The 11,453-nt window shown below is 56.0% G+C and overlaps 5 protein-coding genes across 5 annotated transcripts; 3 read left to right on the top strand and 2 right to left on the bottom strand.

Annotated features, from left to right (window-relative positions):
- Positions 1 to 186: 186 nt before the first annotated feature.
- Positions 187 to 694, top strand: IE81DRAFT_347061 (hypothetical protein; the record flags this gene model as incomplete). The annotated part of the gene is made up of 5 exons (XM_025516114.1): positions 187 to 218; positions 305 to 346; positions 417 to 435; positions 507 to 578; positions 662 to 694. The coding sequence occupies 5 exons, from the start codon at positions 187 to 189 to the stop codon at positions 692 to 694; spliced, it is 198 nt and encodes a 65-aa protein (XP_025370045.1).
- A 30-nt stretch (positions 695 to 724) lies between these two features.
- Positions 725 to 1,505, top strand: IE81DRAFT_347060 (Tim17-domain-containing protein; the record flags this gene model as incomplete). Its single annotated transcript, XM_025516113.1, has 3 exons — positions 725 to 1,141; positions 1,243 to 1,382; positions 1,475 to 1,505. 3 exons carry the CDS (start codon positions 725 to 727, stop codon positions 1,503 to 1,505), a joined length of 588 nt encoding a protein of 195 aa, XP_025370044.1.
- Positions 1,506 to 1,923: 418 nt separating this feature from the next.
- IE81DRAFT_312977 (DUF1620-domain-containing protein) lies at positions 1,924 to 6,203 on the top strand. Its single transcript, XM_025512475.1, has 4 exons — positions 1,924 to 2,327; positions 2,418 to 2,706; positions 2,773 to 5,825; positions 5,909 to 6,203. The coding sequence occupies exons 1-4, from the start codon at positions 1,979 to 1,981 to the stop codon at positions 6,013 to 6,015; spliced, it is 3,798 nt and encodes a 1,265-aa protein (XP_025370043.1). The 5' UTR covers positions 1,924 to 1,978; the 3' UTR covers positions 6,016 to 6,203.
- Positions 6,162 to 7,389, bottom strand: IE81DRAFT_111520 (hypothetical protein). Its single transcript, XM_025510092.1, has one exon. It carries the CDS (start codon positions 7,331 to 7,333, stop codon positions 6,380 to 6,382), a length of 954 nt encoding a protein of 317 aa, XP_025370042.1. The 5' UTR covers positions 7,334 to 7,389; the 3' UTR covers positions 6,162 to 6,379.
- Positions 7,390 to 7,550: 161 nt separating this feature from the next.
- On the bottom strand, positions 7,551 to 9,762 carry IE81DRAFT_329900 (hypothetical protein; the record flags this gene model as incomplete). Its single annotated transcript, XM_025515168.1, has 3 exons — positions 7,551 to 7,572; positions 7,623 to 9,215; positions 9,326 to 9,762. 3 exons carry the CDS (start codon positions 9,760 to 9,762, stop codon positions 7,551 to 7,553), a joined length of 2,052 nt encoding a protein of 683 aa, XP_025370041.1.
- Between the last annotated feature and the right edge of the window lie 1,691 nt (positions 9,763 to 11,453).

Raw genomic sequence — 11,453 nt, 5'->3', positions numbered from 1 at the left:
GCAACTTCACGACACCCTGAAGCAGATCAACGGACTTGCTCACCAGCATTCTTGATTCTTGATTCACGACAGAACCTCTTACAAGCGCAGACTTGACTCGTCAGACAGCGCCGCTGCTGCCGTCAGCCGAGCCATCGCAATCTTTCTTAGTGCTTTGCCCCTCACTGCTCACCAAGCAGGAGATACATGAAGGCCATCAAGGGCTCTCTCTTGACTTGGTCAGTGATTGTTACCCAGGACTTCGGACCTCACTTCAGAGCGTGTGCTGAACTTCAAGCCACACTCCATTGCTTGCGCTTATCAGTGACCCAGCTGTCAAGCAGCTTATCCTTGCTATCAACGAAAGGTGCGCTCGGAGCGGTCACAAAGCACGAGGCGCAAGACAGCTGACGAAACCATTGCGCTTGTTACGACAGGGTACGCTTTGTCATACAGGTGCGAGCAATGCTCTCGCTGAGCCACATCCACATCGACTCGCGACTAATCTGCGCCATCTGCTTCTGCAGGACTTGGACGAGACGCATCTGCTCATATCCACCGACAAAGTGGAGTGGATGAGGATAGAGCTGGATAGCGAGGTGGGTATCTGGCGATGAGCAGAATAGTCGATGCACCTGTGTGCGCGTACTGAAGCTGAAGTCTTACTGATCACAATGTTCAGCTGGAGAAGAACACGTGGTCGATCGACGCATAGAAACAGCTAGGCTGTGTCGTTGTCGCAACCATGTCAGCCAAGATGCCGATGGTCGCGCCTATCTACCTTCCAGGGCAAGAACCAATGCCAGCTGGCACGACGCAAGAACAGATCGACCAAATGGCTCAAATGCAACTATGGACAAAAAGGGCATCGATGGCGATGGAATCCTGTCCGGTCAAGTGCGCCATGAGCGGAGCAGCAGGGTTTGCGCTGGGGGGTTTCTTTTCTCTCTTGTCGGCCTCTTTTGCCATCGATGACCCCCTTCGACGTTCCAACATGATGGCGGCAAATCTGGCCGCGGGTGGCGCGCCCCAGCCCGAATTGACTACGGGCCAACAGACCAAACTGTTTTTCAAAGAGACCGGAAAGGGCATGTATAGATCGGCCAAGGGTTTCGGAAAGGTGGGAGCGCTGTACTCGGGCATCGAATGCGTGATCGAAGGTGTGAGTAGAGCAAGGGCGAATATTGACGCTGCATGCCGACTGCCAGCGTGGTGCGCACTGGTGGAGCTGATGAATTTCCCACATTGCTCGTGCGCCTCCAGTACAGAGCAAAGAATGACATTCACAATGCGATATGGGGGGGCTTCTTTGCGGGAGCTGTGCTCGCTCGGAACAGTGGTCCGAAAGCAATGGTTGGTGGTGGAGTCGCCTTCGCAGCATTTTCGGGTGCTATAGACATGTAGTGAGTATGGCGGTGGCTCTTCGCGTTGCCCCGTCAGTGTCAACGAAACGTCAATCCTTTACTGACGTGCGGCGCTTCGTCAAAATACCCAGCTTCCGTAGGGAAACGCCCGAGGAACCTTAAGACGTGGGACTGCACTCAGACTCGGCCTCCAACTCACCCCTCGATGCGTGTATTTGTAGAGTTCGAAAGCAATTTCTTGTGCGCTTTACCATGCTAGCTCGGAGCGACGCATCGGAGATAGCGTTGATGGGGGTGGTGTCTGGGCTCTGCTCCTGATGTACATGTCGCTGCTTGGGACTGCTTTGACGATGCAAGCGCGGAGCGCCAGTGACGAATCAGAATGGTCTGCTGGACGGGCTGGCTGCATCACCATGGTTGATCTCGTCTCGTGGCGCGCACCGAACATCCGTGCGCGGCGGAAAAGCGCGCACCAGCCATGCATGCATGCAGAGCAGGCAGCGCGTCTTCGCGGCCATGGTGGAATCGTGAAGGACAGCTTTCTCTGCGGATACGCGACCTGCACTTGTTACTCTTCTTGACCTTCACCAAACATCCCACCGAGGAGCAGGCAAATTCCTTGTCTCTTACTCAGCATGCGGTTGCAGGTTTCGATCAGCCTCGTGGCTGCTTGCTACTGGGCTCTCGCTTCTCTATCCGCAGTCTCCGCAGCAGTCGCACCCAATCCAGATCCCACTTATCACATTCCCCGAATCGGCGTTCCCAAATTATCTTCGCTCACATCAGCCTCTCAATTCCTCACTCCGCGTTTCCATCGCATCATCAGAGCAGACGAGGACAAGTCGAAGAAGACGAACACCGCGCTGTTTGTCGCATCGGAACAGGGCGGATTTGGAGCGCTGAATCCCAGAAATGGAGATATTGTGTGGAGAAGAGTGGTCAATGATACAGATCCCGTGCAAGGCTTTTGGCTCAGCGCTGATGGTGAGCGGCGAACCCAGAGCGTGCAAGCTGACAGCATATAGTCAGTCACTGAACCCCTGACGCCTTGCGTCCTCCCGCATTCCTGCACAGTCGCACTGTACTTGACTGGCCATGGCGCTACGAGAGCCACGGTGCACAACGCACTGACGGGCCGTTTGGAATGGTCTCAACTTCTTTCGTCTCCTGATCAATCCGATCCTAGTCTTTTCTCCGCTCCTGACATTAGCATCCCCTCGTGGGCCGGACCAGGATGTGATGCTTCTTTTGTAGCACCTGGCTTTCCTGCCGGCGACATCATTGTCCTAGATGGGGCCAAACGCATTAGGAGGCTTGATGGGACTACCGGTCAACAGCGGTGGAGATGGAGTGAAGCCGAGGTGTGAGTTAGAGGGAGTGTCTCTGGCTAGGCAGACTGTGCTTATACCTGCGCCTGCATCTCCACCAGTACGAAGGATCGCACGCTTGTTCGCGTGTTGGCAAGCGAAGCAGCTGTGCACGTTGTCTCTCTGGCTCCAACCTATTCCACTCTGCCTTTGATTGGCTCAAAAGAGCCCACGGGCTTCGATGTGCGCATCTACACGCTCTCGCTGACCGACGGAAAGCTGTTGGATATTCAGGATGTAGGCGCAGCCATCGCCCCTGTTGGTCCCTTGGCTGGCTACGGCGGCAAAGCCACGACCGGTGGTGCTGCGAACATTGCGCTGGTCAACCTTGCTGCTACTCGACCACGCCAAGGAAGCGAAGTAACACCTGCGGGACAGAAGCCTCCACTCCAGCCTCATCTGGTCTGGGTACACAAGGATGGAACGATCAGAGCCGTCTCGTGGCCAGTCGGTCTGAGCTCTCCATCTGATGAGGATGCTCCTGCTATTCAAGCGAGACAGGCTTCCAACGTTCTCACTCTCAAGGCCCTCTCAAGTAGCTTTGTTGCCTTGCGAGAAGTCAATCTCGGTGAGCGTGGCGTGCTCATCGCCATCAGGGAAGATGGAAAAGCAGAGGTTATCCGCGTCGATCATGCTCAAGGCAATGAAGGATCAAAGCAAGGCAAAGCTGCGCTCTACTCCCGATGGGAATTTGAGGAGGATGCTCGCGATGCTGTATACAGCGGCACAGTGGACAAGCAGGGGTCAGCATATGTGAATAGACTATTCTTCCAAGCTTCTCAACAGTTGGTCAATTTCCACGTCTACTGGCTCGACTCGAAAGATCCTGGCGGGCAGGGCCAGATCACTGGTTTCAGCTTTCAGTTCGATCATGATCTGAACGGAGATATTCTCGCTGCGCCGTTCGAAGTATCGCCCGTGTCGTCGTATCAGGTCATTACGCGGTCCGCTTTCATCACTGCCTCTGGATCCGTCAGGCTACTGCAAGATGACCGACATCACTGGATGAACGAAGAGGGTCTGGCCGAGACTGCTGCCGCAGTTCTGGTAGACTTGCCTGAGCGCCAGATCGGAAGTGTCGTTTCGGCGGATTTCGAGAGTGGTGGCTTAGAGCTGAAGCTGCGAGCAGCAGCTGCCCGAGCTGTGCTGGAAGGCGAGACCTTCTTCGAGCGCTTGCAGCGACATGGATTGGCTTTGCAGCTCGCGCCATCCTGGCTTCTTAGCGTCAGCATCAGCTTCATCGAGGGTCTAAAGAGTTTGATCTCAGATCCTCGCCTCTTTGCGACTTCGCACTACGCGGCTCAGCGCGGAGCTCCTCCACCACCACCGAAGCCCACCGCGAGCGAAGATGGTACGACACGACAATTCAAACGATACCCAGCGGGAGGCGTTGCTGCTGCCGAGGTGCCTGACGCCAGGCGTCGGGTTATCCCTCGCCCTGCGCGTATTCCTCAAGGTGGGAAAGCTGCTCGACCTGCGCATCTTGCTCAAGGCCCTCCACCTCCAGCTGCACTTGCACCGCGTGCCGCAGATTCCAACATCACTGCGCACCTATTCCGAGACAGGCTGGGTTTCAGAAAGGTCCTAGTGAGCGCCACGACACGCGGTAAAGTGTACGCCATGGACACGGATACGAGGACATTTGTGTGGGAAAAGAGTCTTGTCGGTTTTGGAGCTGGCGAGGGAGCACCTGTGCCGATCGTCAATGTGCGGTTCCTCAGCGTCACTAGACCTGTGGGAGGGGCGAGCTCGGCAAAGGATAGCAGGACTGACAAGGATGCGAATGCCGATGCGGCTGCCCATCTTGGACCTCTGATTACCATCGTTGCTGATGTAGAAGAGCAAGGCACGACCCTTACGAGAGTGTGGGAGCTTGATCCTCTGACGGGCGTCTTTCCTGCTGGGGACGCTGCGCAGACCGGCCTTCCGCTGCTTGTGGGCAAGGCGAAAGACGTCTTCTTACTGCCGTTCGAAGACGACGTCACCAGACAGCAAGCGGTGGGCGCCATCGACCCCAACAATGGGTTAGTACTTTGGCCTCGCACTCCATCCGTCGCAGCCGCCTTCGAAAAGATTGCGAAGCAATTCTTCTACCTCACGCACACGACTCATGAGGATCAGGCGACAGGCCAGAACACTTCAATCTTGAATGGCTTCGTCGTACTTAACGGCCAAACGCTCGAGTCTGCGCCAGCATGGCAGATGCGCTTTGAGCCGGGCGAGGAGATCGTCCACCTGATACATGGATCGAACGGACCTATAGCCAGCCAGGGTAAAGTTCTTGGAAATCGCAAGACAATGTACAAGTACCTCAATCCGCACGGAGTCGTCGTTGTGACGCGACTATCTGGCCCAGCTTCTCAGAGGGGCGACTCAGCTCATGTCTATGTGATCGACTCGGCTAGTGGTCTCACACTCTACTCTCGACGTTTGATAGACCACGATCTGGCTGCAGGCCAAGACTCACTTCAAGCAGCGTTTGCTGAGAATTGGATCACCGTCGCATACAGGGTCAATGGTCACGATGCTCACGAGGTCAGCACAAAGCCTCAAAACGAAGTGCTGTCGGGTGACGAAAAGAGCAGCAAAGCAAAGACGATTGCGCTCAAGCCGGAGACGCGATTACTGTCGCTGGAGCTGTACGAGGCTGAGACGGCTCGAGATCAGACGTGGGACTGGAGAGGCAGCAAAAGCAGCTTCAGTCCGGTGGTTGGCGGTCCCGAGGGAGTCAGACCCTTTGCGCAGACCTACGTTTTGCCTCACGCGATCACATCCTTGGCAATGTCCAAGACCAAGTTCGGAATCACCAGCAAGTCCCTACTCATGACCACCGTCAATGGCAATCTGTTGAGCTTGCCTCGAAGGATTTTAGATCCTCGCAGGCCTGTCGGTCGCAAGCCCACTTCGGAGGAGTTGGAAGAAGGTCTGTCCACTTTTGATGCGTATGTTCCCAATGCGCCGCAACTCAGTGTCGGTGGTCAGTTCCGCATCGAAGGTCCTAAAGGACTTGTCGTCGCACCGGCCGCAATCGAGAGCACGAGCTTGGTCGCCGTGCTAGGTCTCGATTGGATCCTCGTCAGGATCGCTCCTAGCGGCACATTTGACATGCTCAACCGTGAGTCGAGTTCACGCTAGTCGATCATCTAGTGGAGCATTTGAGCTGATTCTTACCGCTCATCCGACGCTTGGTCGTCATAGCAACTTTCAACAAGCCCCAGCTCGTCTTGACCATCGTGGCGCTGACCGTGGGGCTCTTGGTCGCAAGACCGATGCTCGCCACCAAAACCCTCAAAATGAGGTGGTAGAACCAACGCAGGGACAGAAATCACACCCAAGCGTGGGCGCACATGGATACAATTTGCATCGATCTGTTTGGTCGCCAGGTCATAGTTCATGGCGCACGAGTGAGCCCTTGGATCGAACTTGATGATCGTGCTTGGGAGATGAGGTATGATATTGCAGAAAGTTGATGATACCGCACAATAGATTCGATACATATAACGAAGACGGAACGGTGACAGAGCAGAGCAGGCGATGACGCAGTCCGAGCGTATTCGGAGCGTCGAGTAACAGGTGCACGGACAACAATGTGGAAATATGAGGCAGGACGTCGAGCCGGGACTCTGACATGTCGACATGACGTTGGCTCAGGCAGAAGCGATGGCGAGATCAGTACGCTTGAGCGTAGCCTGCAGCACTCTCAGAGCCCGCGACGGACGTTGGCGAGTAACGGGAATGGTCGGAATTTGGGAGCTCGGCGGTATTCTCGGACGCCGCGTCATGAGGCGTGAGCAGACCAAAAGTGGGGCTGGAATGCGGCGCTTGACGAGCGACTTGCGAGACTGGCTCGAGGGTCGAAATGTCTCGTCCAAGAACGTCTTGCAGTGAGCCTGACTGGTGCTCCGGCACATCGGGCACCGAGGTGGGACTGAGTGGATGAGGAGATGTTACGTGCAGCTGACTAGCGCTGTCCGACGAAGGGACACGACGAGCACTCGATGGACGTCCAGGCGTCCTGCGACGCGGCGCCGGCACGAGGCCCGTCTGCAGAGGCGCATGCGGGTCGTTGACATCAGACAGGCGGGATGAAGAAGATCCAGGCCTTTGGACCAAGGTGGCGATGTGCTTCGACCTGGGAGCCGAAGCACCTCCTACGGCATACGGAGTGCCACTGGGATTGGGAGCATGGCCCGAGCTACTGCCAGCTGTCCGGCTGGCAGCACTGCTTCTGCGTTCGCTCGCAAAGTATCGCGAACCAGCGTGCTGCCCGAGAGCGTCGGTCGAAGGATTTGAAGGCCGCCTTGATCCCCAATAAGAGGTGCCGTCAGCATCGTCGTCGCTGGTGTTGACATCGCCGCCTTCCGTGTTGAGTTCCAAGGAACCGGAGCCTCGTTTGCGGCGCCCATGCTGAGGATCGGCAGAGCGCATCGCAGTGTGCGTATCCACGGTTCGCTGGACTTGCAGAACAGGACTCTGCGAACGAGGATCCGCGCGAGACGCATACTTTGTCCCACTTGAACCTGTCCCGGAAAGCGACGCGTTGCTCGACGATGGCCCGTAACGACCAGTGCGAACAGGCAAGTCGCGCGGCGAGCGTGGCGCGCCTGCGCTGCGAGGTGACATGTCGCGCAACTCTGTCCCTTCCTGGGCATCGTGGCTGAGCACGCGTGCGCCGTCTACGTGCACCTGGGAGGGCGTAGCAGGCAGAGGTGTCGCCGCGAATCTCGCAATGGACGTTTTATTTGCAGGCTGGGCCGGTGAGCGTTGGTTGAACGAAGACATGGAGCCCGCAGTCCCGATGCCAAGACCGACAGCTGCCGCAGCTGCCCTGTCTCGGCTTTCACTTCGCTGCAACTGAGCTTCTTCGTTTCCAGCGGATCGGTTTACGGCAGAGCCATAAGTTGAGACGGACTCATTGCGTCGAAGATCGGAGCCGCCGTGTGGAAAGGATTTGGCGGGACGCTGAATGGTTTCAGACTCAAAGAACGTTGTGTAAGTGACGCCGTAACCGTTGTCGGCAGGCGCATCGTCATTCTCGTTGGAGCGAGAGCCCGCGTTGATAATCCTACTGATCGGTCTGCCGTTCCTCATTCGACGACCCTTGCTTCCCTTGCTGCCTTCCAAGGACTTTGCAGCTTGGCGCTTGGCACCAGAAGAATGCGAGCCAGAGCCACCAGCGTGCGCCAACCCAAAGTGGAGGACAGGCTCATAGGTCCTTTGTGCGATCGCGACGAGAGTGATGGTGCCGCCGATGTTCGCCATCCACGCCATCCATATCAGAGCGGTACTCGCTGTGCGATCAAAGTGCAAGTCGGCATTCTCGAAGGAATTATACGTCTGCACGCAAAGCCAGCACGCAAGGGATGCAAAGCCAAGGATGGCTGGTGTTACTGCAACAGCTTGGATGGCCACATGAATGAGGACCGAGCGCAAATACCGCTGCGCTTTGGTGTTGCCTTGCGAAGTGCGACCGTGAACGCGAGGGGCCTGCCGCCTGACAATGCGCGACGGCCGCACGGGCGGGAAGAAGGTGGTCGTGGGCTCATCGGCAGCGATTTGTGCCGCGGTGAAATTTTCATCTTCCTCGCTTTCACCCCGTGCATTGGGTAGGAGAGCACTTCCGCGCCTGCTGTAAGGCGGCAGCCCACCCCGCAATCTCGTGCGCCAGCGATGCTGCCTCTCGACGTCCGAATCGCCATTACCGACCGGCGAGATTGAGTCCTCTTTGCCGTTCAAAGCTGCGTCGCCGTGGTCACTTGCTAGAGCGTCCGACTCTGTCTTGTTGAAGGTTCCGTCGTACTCTTTATCGATGACGTCGTCTGCTTTGCTGCCGAACATGACACCTCGGCCGCCATGATCTTGTCCAGCCTCATCTGCGCCACGATCCGCCGGCTGCTCGGGAGCTACACTGGTAGCTTGCTCGCGCGCTTGGACTGTGGCAGCTTGCTCGGCCTGTCGTCGGCCAAGTTGACGAATATGCTTGAGCTGGGCTGAAATTACGTTCATCAGTCTATAATTGAGGATAGACCAAACCACAAAGAGCATGACGGCCCAGATGGTCCAGATGAGGAACACAATCGACGTAACTTTTGCGCTGTCCAGGAAGGTGTACCAGATGCGCTGAACCTCTTGTAGCATTTGCTGATTCACTTGAGTCGCATCAGCGTAATCCCTTTCCCATCGATAGTACCCGTTCAGAGCTCGCATGTACTGGACGTGCGCAACAACGGTAGGTGCAATGACACTCAGCGCCTGAAAGAATGGTAATATGCCTCCCAAGAAGTTCAGGGTGGCGGGTCGGGTCATGCACCTGAACGCCCAGCTGCGATGCTTGACAGACACGTCTCCGGAAGCTGACGTGGTGAAGACGTTTGGCAGACTATGAAAGAGTCCCCAACTGGCCAGGTGGACGGCCGAAAACAAAGGCGTCCACACCAGAAGGATCCAAGGCACCCACAATGCTGGCCTTTGACCTTTCATGTTCCATTCGTACAGTTCCCAAATCCTGTGTGAGTACACAGGAGGAGCCGTAACCGGTGAGCAGGCCGTCGGCAGCCAAAGTGAAAAGAAGAAAGAAGACATGACGGAAGCAGATCCTTGCCTCTTGAGACTCACCAAGCAATCAGTAGGACGCCAAAGGCACCGGTGCATGTAGTGTATGTGATGAGACTATTTGGCACGATCAAGGTTCCATTGGGTTTCTTGACGACCCTCAGCAGCCACCAGCTTCTTTCCCATATTCTTCTTGCCCAGATGGCTCCGACGATGAGGACGAGCAAGGCAATGCAGGCGGTCGTGAAATATAGGTGTGGCCACGCTCGCTCGAGGTTGAAGAAGAACATCCGTCGGGCCCAAGCTCTCGCTGCTACTGCTGGGAAGGGGGTCGAGTCAAAGTCGGGCAGCCGGCCTCGCTGGCCAGCAGGAGTGAGACTGGAGAGGTAGATGGGTGGCGGAGGAGGCAACAATGCGTAGCGAGCATCGAAGGCATCTGACGGCGCAATAGGATAAGCCTCCGCCTGGGAAAGACTGTCGAAGAGCGCGGAGGCATCCATGATTTCCCACGACTTTCGACAAGAGCAACGAGGATGATGTGTCGGAATGAGAAACACTCGAGTCAAGATGGAGTGGTCGTGATATTGCGAAGGAGATTGTGCTCAGCTAGCGTCCTGGCGCATGACTGACTTGCAATCGTTCCCCGCGACTCGAAGCCCTTGCAGAAAGTCTGGGCACAAGCAATGGATTAAAGGTGGTGAGGTGCAAGCAAGATCGATAGACGTTGAGTAGCAGCTTCTCCTTTTTGAAGCAATCCCTGGTTCGTTGCGTTGCTACAGCAAACATGTATTTGGGGTCCAAGAAGAAGAAGAGTCGCGAGTCTGCGGACTTTGAAAGAGAGTGCTGTGGCTGAAGCAAAGGGTGGCGCAGCGGCCTGGGATGGCGGTCCAAAGTGCGCCTGATAGCCTGCAGTCTTTCTGAACAGGTGTCCAATGACAAGGTGAGAGGAAAGGCGAGGATGGCAGCAGCTCAAAGGACGTCTGAACGCTATGGTGGGGATGATGGAATCCAAATCGAGAAAGGATGGCAGGCTTTTGTGCAAAAGTTGTTCCCCAAGAGTCACGATCGAATGATCAAGAATCAAGGCACCCACTCGTGACTGTCTTTAGTGACTGACCATGAAACAAACCTACTCTGCCTATATATAGTCCCACAACAGCAGCTCAGCAGTAAATCTTGACCAGCGCTCCAAGCTTGGCCTCCCAACTCTACTAGCGACTAGCGTTGTCCAGTCAGAGCGCGGAGCAGGACGATTGAGAAGGACCCGGACATTGGCCTCCCGCCAGGTCAAACGACGATTGCTGTTTGTGTATTCTCGCTTCTTTGCGATTTTCTTTGCGAACCCATCGAGGACTGAGGACTCTCTCTCGCCTGCTGCTTTGGTGGGGGCAAAGTGCATCGTGAATACTCTCAAGGCTTGTCTTAGGAACGCTAGCGAAACGCTTTCCCGTCAAATTGCCGAGGCGCGCTAAAAGTGTACAGTGTACAGTATCGTCGAGTGGGAGCCGAGCGACGCTGCTCAAGTGCTCGGTGTCGCCATGGGGGGAAGCAAAATTGCGGGGTGCATCACAAAGTCGGACCTTGATTTTTCCCGCTTGGAGAACAGCATATCAGCGGACTGGCCCGCGCGACGATGCATGGGCTTTGGAACACGCGAAGCTCCACAGGTGCTGTGCGCATAGGTGCCCGCTACGAGGTGGCCGCAGCACAGTCTGCATAAGTCTGCATAGGTCTGCATGAGTCTGCAGCAGATCCGTCGTACTGCAACTACGTATATGACTCGAGCACGAGCGGGTGCCTCTCCTCACGAAAGCAGCAAAAAGTTCGTTCATGATTTGTGGACTTGTTGCCGAGGGCGTGCGATGCCTATAGACAGACGCGGCGCTGTATAATCAGCCTTCCATCTCACTCACGACTTTGAAGGAGATTATAGGTTGTGTGTATGCTTGTGACGCTGATGAGAGCATGCAAGGGGCAGCGGTAGGGCATACGTATCGGAAGCGCACACGGAGCAGGAGCAATGTCTCACTTGGCATCGCACAGGAGCAAGGCGTAGCAGCATCCTTTGGAAAGGAGCGCGATCAGAAAGAGTTTCTGATGATTGGAAGTTGCCGATGCGGCGCGCGGGGCAACAGCGGTTGTGCATATGTACGGTCGTTCGCGAGCGCGATCATGATCGAGCAAGTCGCCC

This window comes from Ceraceosorus guamensis (genome assembly GCF_003144195.1).
Source record: "Ceraceosorus guamensis strain MCA 4658 unplaced genomic scaffold IE81scaffold_25, whole genome shotgun sequence".
In the NCBI taxonomy this organism is placed as follows: domain Eukaryota; kingdom Fungi; phylum Basidiomycota; class Exobasidiomycetes; order Ceraceosorales; family Ceraceosoraceae; genus Ceraceosorus; species Ceraceosorus guamensis.
This window is presented reverse-complemented; position numbering and strand designations above follow the sequence as displayed.

What these genes read in the sequence shown, in the direction of transcription:
- IE81DRAFT_111520 (XM_025510092.1), bottom strand. Translation starts at nt 7,333, where the DNA reads ATGTCACCTCGCAGCGCAGGCGCGCCACGCTCGCCGCGCGACTTGCCT.
- IE81DRAFT_312977 (XM_025512475.1), top strand. Translation starts at nt 1,979, where the DNA reads ATGCGGTTGCAGGTTTCGATCAGCCTCGTGGCTGCTTGCTACTGGGCT. An exon ending in CTTTTGGCTCAGCGCTGATG is followed by an intron (nt 2,328 to 2,417) that starts GTGAGCGGCGAA and finishes ATTCCTGCACAG; the next exon opens with TCGCACTGTACTTGACTGGC. An exon ending in CACATTTGACATGCTCAACC is followed by an intron (nt 5,826 to 5,908) that starts GTGAGTCGAGTT and finishes TGGTCGTCATAG; the next exon opens with CAACTTTCAACAAGCCCCAG.